The following is a 19,486-nucleotide window of genomic DNA, read 5'->3' as shown; positions in this document are numbered from 1 at the left end:
AATGTGATACATCACATGAACAAGTTGAGAGACAAAAGTCACATAATCATATTGATTGATGCAGAAAAGGCATTTGACAAGGTCCAACACCCTTTTCTGATAAAAATGCTCAGCAAAGTGGGAATAGAGGGATCATACCTCAACATAATAAAAGCCTTACATGACAAACCTACAGCCAACATCATACTCAATGGGCAAAAACTAAAAGCATTTCCCTTAAGAACAGGAACAAGACAGGGATAAGGCTGAGAGACATATGAAAACATGCTCAAAGTCATTAGTCATGGGAGAGATGCAAATCAAAACGACAATGAGGTACCATCTCACACCTGTCAGAATGGCTATCATCAACAAATCAACAAATGACAAATGCTGGCGAGGATGCGGAGAAAAAGGAACCCTCATTCACTGCTGGTGGGAATGCAAACTGGTGCAGCCACTGTGGAAGACAGTATGGAGTTTCCTCAAAAAGTTAAAAATGGAACTTTCATTTGACCCAGTGATCCCACTTCTAGGAATATATCCCAAGAAACCAGAAACACCAATCAGAAAGGATATATGCACCCCTAGGTTCATAGCAGCACAATTCACCATAGCTAAGATCTGGAAACAGCCTAAGTGCCCATCAGCAGATGAATAGATTAGAAAACTTGGCACATCTACACAATGGAATACTATGCAGCTGTAAAAAGGAAGGAACTCCTACCATTTGCAACAGCATGGATGGCACTGGAGAGCATTATGCTAAGTGAAATAAGTCAGCCAGAGAAAGATAAATATCACATGCTCTCACTCATTTGTGGATTATAATGAACAACATAAACCAATGAACAAAATCAGATGTAGAGACAGAGAAGCATCGATCAGATGCTCAAAACTCAGAGGGAAGGTAGGGGAGTGTGGAGTGAGGGGGAAAGATCAACCAAAGGACTTGTAAGCATGCAGATAAGCATAAGTGATGGATATGGACAACAGGGGGTGAGGGTGAGGGCAGGATTGGGGGGATGAGGGGACATTGGTGAGATAAGGACACATTTGTAATATCTTATTTAATAAAGGGAAAAAATAATAAAAAATAAAACTGGACCTACAGCAACCACCTTTTTAGAATCAGAAGGGCTTGGAGAAAATCCAAATGGATTTACAGCCATTGTAACAGCTATCTTCCCTCCATCAGTCCTTGCTCTAATCTTTTCAGTGCCACAGCAATAAAATCTCTGCTTTTACCCAATACAAGGTAAATGACAATAAAGGTTGTGCTTCCAACTGATTAAAGAATGAGTCACATTCTGACTCATTTCATCTCTTAGAGGTCAGGGTGGAAATTTCAATTTTATGGCCTATTAAACATGGAGACAGCCCAGTGGCCCTGTGTCATTCTCTCACAACAAAGGGCATTCACTGCCAATAAAATATCATTCACGCTTCCTTTTCAAAATCTAATCCATGAATAGCAAACAAGAGACTACCAATACTGAATAATTAAGTCTCTGAGATCACACAGATTAGTATTGGAAAAGTAATGGTCTCTTTTTTCAGTTTTTAAAATGATGAGGGATTTCTTAAAATTCTTTATTGTTTTAAGTATTACATGACAACCTTTTTCCCCTATTGACCTCTCCCCAGCCACTCCCACCCCTCAGCACATTCCCTCACATCCCTACTGTCTTTGTCCACTGGTCATGCTTATGTGCAAGCATGCAAGTTCTTTGGTTGATTTCTTACTCCCACCCCCTCCCAAGCTTCCCTGCCTTCCTTCTGAGGTTTGATGGTCTGTTCGATGCTTCTATGTCTCTGGACCTATTTTTCATCATCACTTTATGTTGTTTGTTATATTCCACAAATCAGTGAGATCATATGATATTTATCTTATTTTGCTTGGCACAATGCTCTCCAGGTCCATCCTGTTGTGAATGGTAAGAGTTCTCTGTTTTTCACAGCAGCATAGTATTCCATTGTGTAGGTGTACCCCCATATTTTAATCCACACATCTGCTGATGGGCACTTAGGCTGTTTCCAAATTTTAGCTATTGTATATTGTGCTGCTATGAACATAGGGGTGCATATATCCTTTCTGATTGTTGTTTCTAATTTCTTGGGATATATTCCTAGAAGTGGGATCACTGGGTCAAATGGGAGTTCCATTTCTAATTTTTTAAAGAAATTCCATACTGTTCCCCACAGTGGCTGCACCAATCTGCATTCCCATCAGCAGTGCATGAGGGTTCCTTTTTCTCCACATCCTCACCAGCACTGGCCATTTCTTGCTTTGTTGATAACAGCCATTCTGACAGGTGTGAGATGGTACCTCATTGTTGTTTTGATTTGCATCTCTAGGATGATTAGTGCTTTTGAGCATGGTTTCTTGTCTCTTAGACTTCTGTATGTGCACTTTAGAAAAGTGTCTATTAAGGTCCTTTACCCATTTTTTTTGGAATGTGTATCTTCCTTTTGTTAAGTTTTATGAGTTCCCTATACATTTTGGAGGTTAAGCCTTTTTGAATATAACATTGGCAAATATGTTCTCCCATGCATTGGGCTTCCTTGTTGTTTTGTTGATGGTTTCTTTTGCTGTGCAGAAGCTTTTTATTATAATGTAGTCCCATTTGTTTATTTTCTCTTTAGTGTCCATTGTCCTACGAGCTGTATCGGTAAAGATATTGTTACAACATATATCTGCCATTTTGCTGCCTATGGATTCTTCTAAGAGTTTTATGGCTTCCTGTCTTACATTTAAGTCCTTTATCCATTTTGAGTTTGTTTTTGTGTATAGTGTAAGATGGAGGTTTAGTTTAATTTTTTTTCATGTATCTGTCCAATTTTCCCAACACCATTTATTGAAGAGACTGTCTTTACTCCATTGTATGCTCTGGCCTCCTTTGTCTAATATTAATTGAGCATAATGGCTTGGGTCTATTTCTGGTTTCTCTGTTCTGTTCCATTGGTCTGTATGTCTGTTCTTGTGCCAGTACCAGGCAGTTTTGAGAACAGTGTCTTTGTAATATAGCTTTATATCTGGTATTGTGATCCCTCCAACATTGTTCTTCTTTCTCAGGATTGCTGTGGCTATTCGGGGTCTTTTTTATTTCATATGAGTTTTTGAAGAATATGTTCTAGGTCTGTGAAATATGCCACTCGTATTTTAATGGGGAATTTCTTTTGATAGTAAGGACATTTTAATGATGTTGATTCTACCAATCCATGAACACAGTATAGTCTTCCATTTATTTATGTCTTCCTCTATCTCTTTTTCCAACATCCTATAGTTTTCTGATTACAGGTCTTTTACTCCTTAGTTAAGTTTATTCTTATAAGTATATTAATTTTCTTGGTACACTGGAAAATGGGATTTTTTTTTTTAGTTTCTCTTTCTGTGAGTTCATTACAGATGTATAAAAAAGCCATCAATTTCTGACTATTAATTTTGTATTCTGCTACATTGCTGAATTTAATTATTAAGTCTAGTAGTTTTTTTTTATCAAGTCTTTAGGGTTTTCTATGTACACTATCATGTCATCTATAAATAATGACATTTTTACCTTTTCTTTTCCAATTTGGATGCTTTTTATTTCTTCTTGTATGATCATTAGGGCTAGCACTTCCAGTACTATGTCAAACAGGAGTGGTGAAAGTGGGCATCCCTGTCTTGTTCCTGTTATAATGGGAAAATGGTTTTAGTTTTTGCTCATCGAGTATAATGTTGGCTGTAGGTTTGTCATATAAGGCTATTATTATGCTGAGGTATGATCCTTCTGTTCTTACTTTGCAGATAGTTTTTATCAAGAAAGGGTGTTGTGTTTTGTCAAATGCTTGTTTTGCATCAATTGATATGATTATGTAATTTTGTCTGTCATATTGTTTATGTGATGTATCACGTTTATTGATTTGTGCATATTGTACCATCCTTGCATCCCCAGGATAAATCCCACTTGGTCTTGGTGTATGATCTTTTGAATTAATGCTAGATCTGATTTGCTAGAATTTTGTTGAGGAGTTTATCATTTATGTTCATCAAGGATATTGGCCTGTAATTCACTTTCTTTGTAGTGTCTTTATCTGGTTTGGGGATTATAGTGATGCTGGCTTCATAGAAAGATCTTGGAAGTATTCCCTCTGCTTGAATTTTTTGAATAGTCTGAGGAGGATAGGTTTTAGTTCTTCTTTTTATATTTGGTAGAACTCACCTGTGAAGTATTCGCCCCAGGGCTTTTGGTTTCTGGAAGTTTTTTTGAATACTGCTTCAATTTCTATCACAGTTATCAGCCTACTGAGATTTTTAGATTCATCCTGTTTGAGTTTTGGAAGCTTTTATTTTTTTAGAAATATATCCATTTCACCTAGGTTGTCCAGTTTGTTGGAATAGAGTTATTCATAATATTTTTTTTACAGTCCTTTCTATTTCTGTTGGGTCAGTTGTTATTTCACCTGTTTCATTTCTGATTTTGTTCTTTGGGGTCCTCTCTCTTTGTTTCTTGCTGTGCCTGACAATAGGTTCACCAATCTTCTTTATCCTTTCAAAGAACCAGCTCTTGGTTTTATTTATCTTTTGTGGTTTTGTGTGTGTGTGTGTGTGTGTGTGTGTGTGTTTTCTTTTTTTCCCCTCTATGTCATTTATTTCCAATCTGATCTTTATTATTTCCTTCCTTTTGCTTACTTTGGGCTTTTCTTCTTGCTCTCTTTCTAATTCTTTAAGATGTCGGGTTAGATAATTTATTAAAACTTTTTCTTGTTTGTGTGTGTGTGTGTGTGTGTGTGTGTGTGTGTGTGTGTGTTTAGGTAACCCTCTAATGCTATGAACTTCCCTCTCAGGACTGCTTTCATTGTGTCGCTTAGATTTTGGATTGTTGTGTTTTCATTGTTATTTGTTTCCAGTATGTTTTTAAATTTCTTTTTTATCTATTTGGTAGCCCAATAATTATTTATTATCATGCTATTTGGCCGCCTAGTGTTTGATTCATTTTGATTGTTTTTATTGTAGTTGATTTCTAATTATATACCATTGTGATCTGAGAAAATGCTTGATATAATTTCAGTCTTCCTAAATTTGTAGAGACTTAGCCTGTGTCCCAATGTGTGGTCTATCTTTGAAAATGTCCTATGTGCGCCTGAGAAGAATGTATATTCTGTAGCTTTGGGGTGAAATGTTCTGAAGATGTTAATTATTTTCATCTGATCTAGTGAGTCATTTAGGATTGCTGTTGTTTTTTCTGTTGTTGATTTTTTGTCTGATATCCAGTGATGTCAATGGGGTATTAAAGTTCCCTATTCTGATTGTATTGCTGTCAATCTCACCCTTGATATCTTCCAGAAGTTTTTTTTAATGTATTTGGGTGCTCCTGCATTGGGTGCATATATGTTTACCAGAGTTATATCCTCCTGTTGTAGTGATTTCTTTAGTATTTGGAAGTGTCCTTCCTTATATCTTGTTATGGCCTTCACATTGAGGTCTATTTTGTTAGATATGAGTATTGCTACCCCAGCTTTTTTTTCATTTCTCTTTGCCTGAATTTTTTTTCCATCCTTTCACTTACAGTCTGTGTGAATCCTTTGTTCTGAGTTTGGTCTCTTGTAGACAGCATATATATGGTCATGTTTTCTTATCCATTCAGCCACCCAATGTCTTTTGATTGGAGTATTTAATCTATTTATGTTATAAGTTATTATGAATAAGTGCTTGTTTGTAGTCATTTTTATTCTTTATGCTGTGTTTCTTCTTCCCTTTCTATTTCTTCTGTTTAGCATTTTTTGCATTGCTGGCTGGGTAGTAATACACTCCCTTAGCCTTTTTTTTTGTCTGTGAAGATCCTGAGTTCCCTTTAATTTTGAATGATAGCCCTTGCTGGATATAATATTCTTGGATTCAGTTTCTTGATTTGCCTCTCTTTGTATATTTCATTACATTCCCTTCTGGCCTGATGTGTTTCTATTGAAAAATCATTTGATAATCTAATTAGAGATCCCTCATAAGTAACTCTGTCTCTCTCTTGCAGCCCTTATCCCATTGTATGCCATAAGGATATGCAAACGCAAGCAGCGGACCTTCCCCACACGCCATGTGCATCTATAAAAAATGTTTTCCCTAACTTGCAGCCCTGACCAACTTTAAAATCATTTTTCATGAGAATTTTCAGCTGAAAATATTCAAGAACACTCGAATTGTAATATATTTATTTTTATAATATTCATTGCAAATTGATTTTTTAAATTAAATTCAAAAGATCATGGTGTGTGGACATGGCTTCTGTTTTTGACACATGACAGTTAACTGATTAAAATTCTCTCTTTGTTGTTAATGTTTGCCATTGTAATTATGACATTTCTTGGTGTGGGTCTTTTTGGGTTCATCTTGTTTGCGACTCTGTGCTTATATGACTTTTTTCTTCCTCAAATCAGGGAAGTTTTCTGTAATTATTTCCTCAAATAGATTTTCTAATCCTTGCCCCTTTTCTTGTCTCCCTGGAACCCCTATTATATGGATGTTGCTTCATTTCATGTTGTCCTTTATGCTCTTCTCCTGCTTTTTAATTTTTTTCTCCAATTGCTGTTCAGATTGGGTGTTTTATTCTATCCTATCTTCTAACTTGCTGATTTGGTCCTCACCTTCTTCTAGTCCAGTAGCTGCCAACTGATGGTCTGTGGACCTGTGGTCCATGAGGTCTGAAAGGTTGGCGACCACTGTTCTAGTCTACTGTTGAAACATTCCATTGTGTTCTTTATTGTAGCTGTATCATTCTTCATTTCCTCTTGATTTTTACATATGTTGTTGATTTCCTCATCCCTCTGGTTTAGGAACTGTCTGACCCTTACTCTGAATTCTTTCTCTGACATACTGTTTGCCTCCTTTTCATTTAGTTCCCTTTCTGGCAATTCTTCCTTTTCTTTCCTTTGGGGGTTATTTCTTTGTCTCCCCAGTTTGCTGTCTATTTCTTGCTCTGGGATCCCTGCTTGCTTTGGACTCCCTGGGAAGTTGAAGCCCCTAGTGGTTCAATGACCTGAGACTCTCTAGCCTGGAGGTTGGGTCTGACTTGATTTTCACACTTTTATTGTCTCTGCACTGAATTGTACCCCCTTCTCCCATGGTTCTGGTCCCTCAGTTGACCACTTCATATTCTCCAGGTCAGCGGGGCCTTGTGTACAGTTCCTCTGGTGTGAAACTCCCTGTGAGGGCTCAGAGCTCTCTGGCATGCAATTAACTGTGTGGCCCTGGCACCCAAGGCAGGATGGAGTCCTAGGACCCTCTGGAAGTGCACATGCAGTGTGGTCCTGTGATCTGTGGTTGGGCACACCAGGTCACACTAGTAGCTCTCACTTGGGCTGGGGATAGGGCCTGCACTGGGTGACAGCTCTGTCTGTGTCAGGGCAGAGCCTGCACCAGCCCAAAGGTTCTGTATGCTCTGGGGGGCAGAGCCCACACCAGTCTGCAGCTCTGTACTTGGACAGGGGATTGTGCAGGAGTGGTGTATACCTGGTTTGCCCTTACAACACAGGGACTTGTAGTGTGGGATCCTGGGATGCTGGGTTTGTGCCGGGGTCCAGCCCCAGTGGTCCAGGGGTTCCCAAAGGTGTGGATGGAGTCAGCAAAGAATGAAGGACATGGAGACAGCATTTGGATCATCAGCATAGTTAGGTTCTTTTTTATTGTCCTGTTACAGCTGTATTTATACTACTCGATTCTATAAACATGCCTCTATAGTCACATTATGGTATGTTTTGGGTCCTCCCTTGACCTTCTACAGTTCCTTGCTTCATGTCCATAGTTTCTTATCTGACCTTTGCCAAAAATCCCATCTCCATCTAGTTCTGTTGATTTTAATCCTATCCATTCTATTCCAAAGGTTAGGGCTAGTTTGTTATCTCCATTTCAAGGTCACTACTCTACTTTTCTGTTAAGCTACAAGGAAGTAACTGAAGGAGATTATCCTATTCTATGGCCTACGTAAAGATTATGTAGCTTAAGCGTGATTGTTCATAGTTAAGGTGATTAACTATACACCTGGCACTTAGTTAAGGGGTTTTACTGATTTATTCCCTTCCTTAGTCCTGTTAATCCCTAACTCCAGGGAAACATCCCCACCTGGGGAAACAACCTTTCTCGGGGAGGTGGCCCTGGTTAGAATGCATAGCATTAAGAAGGGGAGCAAACATATTAAGAACAGTATGCCAGGTCCCTTGAAACATATGCTGTGCAGATGTTTCTTCCCTGCAGTGACTGTGTCAAGCAGCAAGGATGGACTGGCTTCCGGCAGGTTTGGGCTCTGGCAAGGAGGTGCAGCTCAGCAGGTCTCTCTGGAGTATACTCACTGCAGACATCTGCAACCTGCAGCGTGGTACCACGTTGCTCACTGCTGGGTCACAGTGGTGTTTCCACTTGGGTTATGGCTGCAAGAGAGTCCCTGCACAGGTCAGGGGGTGGTGTCCGCTGTAGGTCTGGGTATTGGTGTGGCTGCACTTCTGGACTCAGTTGCTGCCCTCTACAAGATGGCTTGGGTTCTGTGCTAAAACTGCATCAGCCTGGAAGTGACCACAGTGGTAGCAGGGGCTCTCTGTCTAGGAAGAGCCCTATCTGCCAGTCCCCAGAACTCCTGCAATGTCTATCTCACTTCCCCAAACACACACCACACACATCCACACACACCCCTCTCACTCCTTTATTCACTCACACTCTCTCCCTCCTTGCTGTCCTGTCAGCTGCCATGTCCCTGTCTAATGAAGGATTTTTATATGTCAAATTAAACACTCATTTCCAGCTAGGCTATAACTATAAGTTGTTGTCATAGAGCTATAAGAATCATATATTGAAAGCTGTTTCTTCCTTAGGACATTTTAACGGATGAAGACAATTTACTCTAATGCTGAGACAATAATATAACAAACTCACCTTCCTCCTTAGACTATGAAAACATGAAGTTAGTCCATTTTTTATACATCTTTGTATCCTTATTCCCTAGTATACCAACAGGTTGTAAAAGGGATGAATAGAGGGTTGATGGATGGATCAGTTGGGTAGGTCTATGGTTGGGTTTATTAAGCTATTGTTTCAGCAAAAAAAAGAAGTGCACATGATTCAGATGTTCTATGTTAGTCCTAATTGAAGACATAGGACTTTTAATTTTAGGTTATTTTTTGAGGTTACTTTTAATTTCAGGTTTGTTTTTACACCCTTCAGTCAACAACTAGTCTTTTAGTTATATCTTTCTATGATAGCTGGAAATATACTCTGTTCAGAGGACAAATGTATTTGGCATGGCTCATAAGTTGTTGTTTTTTAACTCCATGATCTTAACAGTGAAAAACAACACTTGTTCCATAACTTGCTTAAGAATGAAATGTTTTAAGTAAAACTTTCCATCTGTTAATTTGTTCATTAATTAATTTACTCTTATTCATCCATCCATCTAATCATTTAATAAATATTCATTGACTACTTACCATAGGCATTATTTTTGCTGTAGAATTATACCAGTGAACATTATAGACAAAACTTATATTCTAGTAGAGGAAGGAAGATAATAAACAAGATAAGTAAGCTCCTAAGTATTAAGGGGAAAAACACAGGAAGTGGTTATACAGGGGATGGCAAGAGTATGTTTACAGTTATGAGTACATGAAACACAGAGTTTATTTTCATATTATTATTATATTATTTACTTGTATTACAACTGTAAACCTACTTTTTCCACCTCTATATTAGTTTGGGTAGGCTGCTTTTATTACAACCAACCTTCAAATTTCATTGATTTAACACATTAATAGTTTATTTCTTAATATAAACTAATGTGGATCTGATAAGACTTAGGGGAAAATTTGTGTGAATTATACTTAAAGTTACCATCCATACTGATTAGCAGATGAGTTGATGGCAAAGTTTTCAATTAATGGTATGTGAATACATAAGCCCCTTGGGTCTTGTATTAAAAAGTATGCTTCAGTAATTGCAAGTAGCATTTACAAGTTAAAGACAAAATTATCCTCCCCATACAGAAGCTTGAGACAACAACTGATTGGCTGAAGGGCTCATGAGTCATAGTTTTAGTTTCTCCTGTCTGAGCAAATGAGGGTCCAGATTGTAGATAAAAGAGTCAATGGAATAAAACTTGGAAATCATTAAATACTAGGGATCAAATAAAGTAATATTGTGTAAGAATTGGAAAAATGGTCAGAAATTCCTTATAAGTCCTCAGACTCTGCAATTGGAAGGTCAGTCATTTATTAAAATTTCATTTTCTTCTCCATTACCCTGAAACAGCAAACTTCACCTTGGCAGAGTCTGGTAGGAAAAGAGCTGGGTTCAGAACGAAATGAAGAAACTAACTCATGCCAATTCTACTAACACACATTCTAACCTCAGCATTCTTATTTCCACCATGTATAAAATATAAAACAAATTGCTTCTAATACCTAATAGGTATATTTTAAGACCTTGGAGGATTATTCCCTAGGAGTAACTGAACCAAAAATAGATCAGCTCATACAGGGACTGAGTATCCAATTTTGAAATTAGTTTAATCCCTGATGTGATTAAGGTAATATTGAGTATCTAGTGTCTCTATCCTAATTCCCCACTAGAAGAAAAACATATATTCTCAATTATACATATTATTACACAAAATATCACTATGCTTTATAATTTTTCAATTGTACAATATTTGAATTTGTTTACTAATCAAAAATTATCAGGTTTATGAGAACACAAGACATGATCAAAACCAAGAGAAACAACAAACAATAGAATCAGTCTCATTTGGGACTTAAATAATGGAGCTATAATTCATAGACATTAAAATAATTACAAATAATTTATTCAATAAATCATAGGAAAAGAGTGAGGTCAGCAGAGAGTTAGAAAACAGCAAAAGCAAAATTCTAAAATTGAAAAACACAACTGTTGTTATGATATAAATAAATGAATTTAAGAGCAAATTAGACACAACCAAAGAAAAGATTAGTGAATAGAAAGACAAATCAGACAAAACTATAAAATTCAAATATTAAAAGAATAGAAAATATGGAAATGAGTATAAGAGTTATATAGAAGATATTGAATTTAGCTAAAAAAATGTATTTGGAGGACCTGGAGTAAAGGAAAAGGAGATGGGGAAAAGTAATCTGTGAAAAGATATTATCTGAGAAATTTTAAAATATGGCAAATGATATTAATAGGTGCAGATTTAAGATACTCTAGAAAACCCAAGATAAACAAATACAATGAAAATCAGACCCAGCCATGTTATAGTAACTTGAAAATCTGACAGGAAAGTGAAAAATATTAAAAGCAGTAAAAAAAAAAAAAGTATCATTACCCTCAAAAAAGCAACAGTAAGCATATTGACATCTGATTTCTTAACAGGAATATTGGAAACCAGAAGCCAATAGAATGAATAACTTTGAATTACTAAAAGTTAATAACTTTTAACCTAGAGTTCAATAACTGGCAAAAACATGTTTGAAAATTAAAAATGAAATAAATCCACACTAAGGAAAAACAAAAATTGAGAATATGCATCACTAGCAGAACTACACTGAAGGAAATACTAAAGGCTATACTTCAGACAGAAGAAAAATTATCCCACATAGAAACATAGAGATGTAGTAATACAAAGTATGGAGCAACGGAAAGGGTAACTATGTAGTAAATTTAAATGAACATTGACTATAAAATACCAATAATATCTTGTGGGATTAACTATGTTATAGACTGAATGTTTGTGTCCCCTTCCTAATTCATTTGTTGAAACATAATCCCTAATCTGATGGGATTTGGAGGCTGAGCCTTTGGGAAGTGATTGCTATTCTTATAAAGGAGACCCCAGAGAGCTTCCTTGTCCCTTCCACTATGTGAGGACATAGCAAGAAGACAGCTAGCTATCTATGATCCAGGAAACAGGCCCTTACCAGACAACACATCTGCCAGAACATTGATATTAGATTTTCCACTCTCCAGAACAGTGAAAAATAAATTTCTGTTGTTTGTAAGCAACCCAGTCTATGGTATTCTGTTAGGTTGCTTGAATAATTCAAAGTGTGGGTGTATAAATAAATACATATGTCTATATATGTTTGTGTATGTGTGTATAGTTATAGATAAATATACAGATATTTTAAAAATACAAAAATAACACTAAGAGGGGAGTAAAGGGAGTTAAAGTATTTTAAGGCTTTGGTATTGTCTCAGAAGTGCAAACAGTACTTTTATAGAGATTACAATATGAATTCTTGATTTATTAAAATCTAATGTAAATATAAAATACTTAGACAATCTAAATGAAGAGAAATAAGGAGAGACAAAACAGACTAGATGGAACAAAGAGAGAGTGAGTACATAGGGGGTAGATTTTAAGTAAAATATGTGAGTAATTCCATTACTACAAATGGAGTACATATCCTAATTAAGTTATAGTTGTTGAACAAGATATAAAATATACACACATTTATATGCTGCTTACAAGAGACACACCTTAAATATAAAGAAACAAAAGGTTGACAGTAAAAGGGAAAAAAGGATTTGCCCAGCATACACTTACCAAAAGAAAACTGTTGTAGCCATACTAATTACAAACAAAATCAACTTTAAGGGGAAAATTCAGAACTAGCAATTAGGAGGGACTTTTCATAATTATGAAGGTTTCTGTACACCCATAAAACTTCACAATCCTAAATATTTTAAGTGCTCAAGATTATACCTTCAGCATATATAAAGCAAATATTATCAGAATTAAAAAGAATAAATGAAATATCCACAATAATTATTGAGAGATGTTAAGATATATCTCTCATAATATCGGATGGAATCCTACATAATAAAAGGCTAATATGCAAATTGTCCCCTTGGGAGTTCAACCGACTGGGAGTTCAACCACTCACTATGACATGCACTGACCACTAGGGGGCGGCTTGGAATGAAGGAAGGCCCAGCCAGCAGCTGGCAGCCAGGGAAAGGAAGGCCCTGGCTGACCCTGATTGCTGGCCAGGCCTAGGGACCCTACCCATGCACAAGTTTCATGCATTAGGCCTCTAGTATGTAAAAAAAATATTAGTAAGGATATAGAAGATTTTGACAATATGGTTAACAAGCATTTAATAGAGTTATTTAGGACATTCAAATCAATAACTGCAGAATGCATTATTTTCAAAGATTTAAGAAACATTTAACAAAATCAACCAATTGCTGGGCAGAATTTCAAAGACTAAACTCATAAAAGTATGTTCTCTTACTACCCTAGATTTAAGTTAGAATTCAATATAAAAAACAGATACCACTCAGCTGGCATGGCTCAGTGATTGAGCAAAAACCTATGAACCAGGAGGTCACTTCAATTCCCCCTCAGGGCATATGCCTGGGTTGTGGGCTCAATCCCCTGTGTGGAGCCTGCAGAATGTAGCCAATCAATGATTCTCTCTCATTATTGATGTTTCTATCTCTCTGTCCCTCTCTCTTCCTCTCTGAAATAAATGAAAATATATTTTTTTAAAAGCTTAAGAAAAAAATTCATAAATTCCCCATGAAATCTGATATTAAGGAAGACAATTATAAATAACTCATGATCAAAGAAAAAAATCACAATAGAAATTAGAAACTAGAATTCAATCTATATCATAAAAATTTATATTAAAATGTGTGAAGTGCAACTAAACAGTGAAAGTAAGATAATTCAATCCTTAAATGCATATTTTAGAAAAGAACAAAGGCTGAAAAACTAAGTATTTAAGCATCTGTATAAAAAATTGATGAGAAATAAATTAAATCCAAAAAAGGAAAGGAAAGAAAGAACATGGCAGAATTCAATAATTTTAAAACAAATATGCAATATGGCATTAAAAATATGTGTTAGAAAAAAAGCAAAACAGTTCACAAATGTTTCTCTCACATCAATATTTCTCTCTGTCTTTCCTCTCTTCCACTCTCTCTGAAAATCAATGGAAAAATATCCTCGAGTGAGGAATATAGGAATCCTCAATGGAACACACTAGCCTTTATTCAGAGTGGCTGGAAATGGAAGGTCACTCACTCTTACTACTAAACTATTCACTTTTCTCCTAAAATTAACCTCTTAACACCTATAAGAGAATGTGTTAGTGAGGGGAAAAGATAAACTTAACTAAACTAAACCAAACCAAACAAACCTGAAGTGATTTCAGCACCCTCCCACACCTCAAGCACAGGAAACAGATCAACATGGAGTTGCCTTGAGATAAGATTATTAGGCACCTCCCAGAGTAGAGATGAAGTGACTTTGGGGGGAGAAAATATATTGGTTGGTCCAGGGAGAGACTTTCCAAAAGGATGGAGTTAGTAGGATCCAGGATTAGTAGTGACCAATCAGGCTTAGACTCCAGTTTAATTAATCTTAGAAAACAATGATTCTTGACTTGTACCCAGGTTGGCTTAGAGAATCCTGTGACCATTTTACTCCAATAGGCTAAACGCAGAGGTGAATGAGAAGGTTCTCTCCCTTCGCCCTTTCTCAAGAACTAGGTTGGCAAAAATTCAGGAGCTACTCTAGTTTTGTCTCTCAGCTGATGTGGAGACAGCAGCCTGGAAATTTCATATTTATCTTGACAGTTACCCTAAATGTCTCAGGGTAACTGTCCGTGCCTTCTGAGAAGCCACATAGAGCTTGGGGCTCTAATAGAAGAAAAATCCTGTGTGGCTTTCAAATGCAGAAAGAGACGTCATTCTGTCAGGCTTCTAATTTTACTATATGTTATAGTGTTAAAAAATAAAAATACTGTTCTCTCTGACTCTGTATCTGTCTCTGTTTATCTATTCTTCTCTCTCTCTCTCTCTCTCTCTCTCTCTCTCTCTCTCTCTCTCTCTCACACACACACACACACACACACACACACACCACTGCAAAGCCTTGCTGAACCCATGATTGGGCTATACTTATAATTCCACATTCTATCCAAAAATTTTAAATACTCTTTTTCTTTCTTGCTTTTCTCACTCCAATCCCTTCAGTCTTCAAATCTGGTTTTCCAAGCAAAATCAAGAAACTCACGCGACTTTGGCACAGACAGTGCACTTCCAGCTGCCATCAAGGTCCGAGACCCGACACTCACTGCACACCCTCAGTGAGCAGGCCTGGCATGGGTTTCCCCGGTCAAATATTAAGCCCAGGTTTCTCTGACAGTAAACACAGACTCTGCTGGTCTCTTGTTGAATCTTCCCACTTCTATGTTTTGCTTCTAAGAGTTCGTTTTTCAGCTTCCTAGAAGGAGAAGGGGAAAATAACTTTAAAAAACAAACAAAGAGAGTAGCTAAGCTATATTTAAGGGTTATTTTCATTTGGAATAACATTTAAAAGAACCAAGGAGTCAGAGCCAAATAATTTCAGAAAACACAATTTCTTCCTCTAGAGCAGTGGTTCTCAACCTTCCTAATGCTCATGTGTGGTGACCCCCAATTTCATTGTTACAAATTGAACATAATTAAAGCATAGTGATTAATCACAAAAACAATATGTAATTATATATGTGTTTTTCGATGGTCTTAGGTGACCCCTGTGATAGGGTCGTTCGACCCCCAAAGGGGTCGCGACCCACAGGTTGAGAACCGCTGCTCTAGAGTCAACAATTTTTTGACATCAATAGTTGAAAAACATGTTTGTGTTTTTTCTTTTGAATTTTGACATCCTTCTTGAGCACTGCTACTTTGAAATTAGTATTTATTCACATTCTACTCTAACTTCTCCAAGATCTTTGATACCATAATATTGAAGCACAACCCTAGCCTAGAGACATGCATAATATCATGTTCTTTACTTGCTTAGATATACTACATGGAGGAAGAGTGTGAAATCAAGCTTGGCAACATGGAAACTTTCCTTAGGTGATCCAATGAAGAGATTGCTATAAAAACATTACCTACTATTTCAGATCTAAATGCTTCTTCTTATCATATGAGGGTATCCAAAAATGTCCCTTAACCTATGGGTTTTTCTGTCAGAGTGTGAATTCAACTTGCATCATGAATTAGCTGTCCAACCTTAGAAAACTATTTATCCACTCAACCTGTGAATCTTCATTTTTAAAATGGGGGTAATAACATTCTTATTCTTATTATATTATTTTCTGTTTTATAAAATAGTTTTAAAATATACTTTTTTTTATTTCAGAGACATGAAGGGAGAGGGATAGAGAGATAGAAAGATCATTGATGAGAGAGAATCTTTGATTGACTGCCTCCTGCTGGAGATGAAGCCTACAACCCAGGCACGTGCCCTAACTGGGAATCAAACTGTGACCTACTGCTTCATAGGTCAACATTCAACCATTGAGCAACACTGGTCAGGCTATTATTTTCTGTTTTTAAGATTAAATGACATATAGGGGGGTGAGGGCATGAGTGGGGGGGTCGGGGGGTAATGGGGGGATAAGGACACATATGTAATACCTTAATCAATAAAGAAATTTAAAAAAAGATTAAATGACATAGCCCTGGCCTGCATGGATAAATAGTTAGAGTATCAGCCTAGGGACCCAAGGACTGCAGGTTCAATTCCCAATCAAGGGCACATACCTAGGTTGCAGGTTCGGCCCCCCAGCCCTGGTTGGGGCATGGGTGAGAGTCAGCCAATTGATGTGTCTCTTTCACATCGATGTTTCTCTCCTATCCCTTATTTCTATTCTTTCCAAAAAAATCAATGGAAAAAATATTCTTGGGTGGCGTTAACAACAACAAAAAAAGATTAAATAGTATAATATATAAAGTTACCAGCACAGTTCCTGGCATATAGGTACTAAATAACTGCTATTTCCATGTCCATTTTTTTTTTTACTACCTGACATGTATACTTATATACAATTTATAAGATAACTATTCAACATGTGGTCCTTGTTCTGGGAGTGTCAGCATCATCTGGGAGTTTGTTAGGAATGGAGAATCTCAGGTCCCACCTCATACCTACTGGATCAGATTCTGCATTTCACAAAATCTCCAAGTGATTAAAGTTTCAGAAGCACAACTTTAGAACATTTGTTATCAAATTTGGCTATGCACTGGAATCACCTGGGAAGATTTTAAAAAATTATACTGATTCCTGAGCCTCACCTCCCCCACCCCTGACTCTTATATAATTGGTTTATGATGTGGTCTATGCAATGATATTTTTATTTTTTAACATATATATTTTATTGATTTTTTTACAGAGAGGAAGGGAGAGGGATAGAGAGTTAGAAACATCGAAGAGAGAGAAACATCAATCAGCTGCCTCCTGCACACCTCCTACTGAGGATGTGCCCACAACCAAGGTACATGCCCCTGATCAGAATCGAATCTGGGACCCTTCAGTCTGCAGGCCGAAGCTCTACCCACTGAGCCAAACCAGTTAGGGCAGCGGTTCTCAACCTGTGGCTCGCGACCCCTTTGGGGGTCGAATGACCCTTTCACAGGGGTCGCCTAAGACCATCGGAAAACACATATATAATTACATATTGTTTTTGTGATTAGTCACTATGCTTTAATTATGTTCAATTTGTAAAAATAAAATTGGGAGTCACCACAACATGAGGAACTTTATTAAAGGGTTGTGGCATTAGGAAGGTTGAGAACCACTGGGTTAGGGCAATGATATTTTTAAAAGTTTCCTTATTTATTCTATGTATTGCCAAATTTGGAAAACAGATGACAGATTCATTCCACTTAAATGCTTCACAGACATATCATTCCTTTATGTTATCCATATCCAATCCCCTCTTCACCATAACATTTGTATGTTCTAGAAGAAAATAATCCCAGATTCATCCCACACATCTCATACTTTTTCCTTTCACATTTGTGGAACTGTGCTTCATTATACCCAACAATACTAGCATCTCCCCAAAGGTAGGAATAATTACTTCAATTTCTTGTATATACTGCTCAGGACCCAGTTCTGTGCTAAATTATAAGGTACTTAAATGTTTAAGACTATTTATTATTTCTTTGGGGCCTTCAAACTAACTTGTAATGTATTATGAGACTCATGTTAAAGATTGTAAGCAGTATATATAAAACCAGAAACCAGGTATTTTAATCCCTAGCCTAATGAGAGATTCATAAATGGGGAATTATAAAAGTGAAGAGTAAGAGTTCCAAAACCTTTGATTGTCTCATTTATCCAATGAACATTTATTAGGTGCCTATTATGTACTAGGCATTCTGATATTCAGAGAGGAAAATAAGTCAAACAGGATATCTACTAAGGATTCCAATTATCCTCCATATCATTCAAGTAAAGGACAAATAATGCAAGATGATTCATATGTTGCAACAGGCAGCTATACAGAACATTCTTCTCCTATCTAAACACAAATGACAACCTACAGTAGATGCTTTCTTAATCCCTAATTTAGAGCTTAGAAAGTACCTTTATGTCTTTTTTCCCCATGAGCAACTGCTCATGAAATTAAGTGTAAGAAAAGTAAATCCATATGATTTACTTTTGAAAACTTATAAAAGCTACAAGCTTTAAAGAAAAGAATGCATTATCATTTTAAGACCACAACTATATTATTTAGAGAAGCACTTCAGGGCACAGGAGAAATACTAGTAAAACATTGCCCTTTCAAAATCTATAACAATTCATGCAACAACAATAAAGAAACAAAGTGATCAAAATGGGTAGAAAAAGCTAGCAATCTTAGACAGGCAGTACTATCCAAGTAGGCTAGGGGTAGGAGGAGAGTACTAAACCAAGACAATGGGATGTTCTAGGATTTTCCAGAAGTAAATTCTCTTCTGGAAGAAAATTCTATAATCAGGTGCCTGAAGTTTAACCACTTAAAGTAGAGTGAGAACTCTTGGAGAATTTAAGGTCATAAAGACAAACATTTATAGTCCATCTTTCTTTGTGCTCTACTGACAGGACTGTATTTAACAATCAGGTTTTACCTAGTTCACAGTTCCAGGGTCTGAAAAGACTTGGGGCTCTGTATAAATCAGGCCACAGGGAAAAAATAACAAATGTCCAAACACACTAGCTGGGAACTTCCTAAGTCAATCGGTGCTAATTGTGCCACATATTCTGGAAGGTCTCTAAGACATGTGCGAAGAATTCCATAAGCTGGCACAAATTTTGAAGCAACTTACTGATTTTTCAAATATCTCTTAGAAATTGACCTAATTCAATCATGTCTAGGATAATTCACATGAAGTAGACATAGCCAATTTCAGGCACTCAAGAAGAGGATAAAAGTAGTCAACTGCAACTAGGAAAAGAAAGTGTGCAATTGGAGAACTGGTTCCAGGGAGAAAGGGAAGTATAGGGAACTAGAAGAGAGCAATCGGGTGGGAAATTTCTTTTTCCTATGCTTTACTAGCCAGCACTTACAAAGCAAGAGGGACATTATTTGGTTCCTGCATTGCTGGCCCAACCCTAGGAACTATCTGAGGAAGGTGTTTCAGGGATGTTCTTCTCTCTCATACACGTAAGTAAGTAATGTTTCTAGATCCAAGTAACAGGCTTAGAAAATTAGTTTCACCCCAAACTATGATAATAAATATATA

General features: G+C 36.8%; 1 protein-coding gene across 2 annotated transcripts in view; it reads right to left on the bottom strand.

The window, feature by feature from the left end:
- The window catches only part of SYTL5 (synaptotagmin like 5), a 238,301-nt gene that overhangs the window by 192,728 nt on the left and 26,087 nt on the right, over window positions 1–19,486 (bottom strand). For both annotated transcript variants that reach the window (XM_023763930.1, XM_023763935.1), the window contains exon 2: window positions 15,000–15,209. In XM_023763930.1, coding sequence (XP_023619698.1) covers window positions 15,000–15,209 — 210 coding nt within the window. The remainder of the gene's footprint in view (window positions 1–14,999; window positions 15,210–19,486) is intronic.

The sequence above is a fragment of the Myotis lucifugus genome, unplaced genomic scaffold, assembly GCF_000147115.1.
Source record: "Myotis lucifugus unplaced genomic scaffold, Myoluc2.0 scaffold_4, whole genome shotgun sequence".
Lineage (NCBI taxonomy): Eukaryota > Metazoa > Chordata > Mammalia > Chiroptera > Vespertilionidae > Myotis > Myotis lucifugus.
The sequence above is the reverse complement of the archived record's forward strand: the minus strand, read 5'-3'. Positions and strand labels throughout refer to the sequence as shown.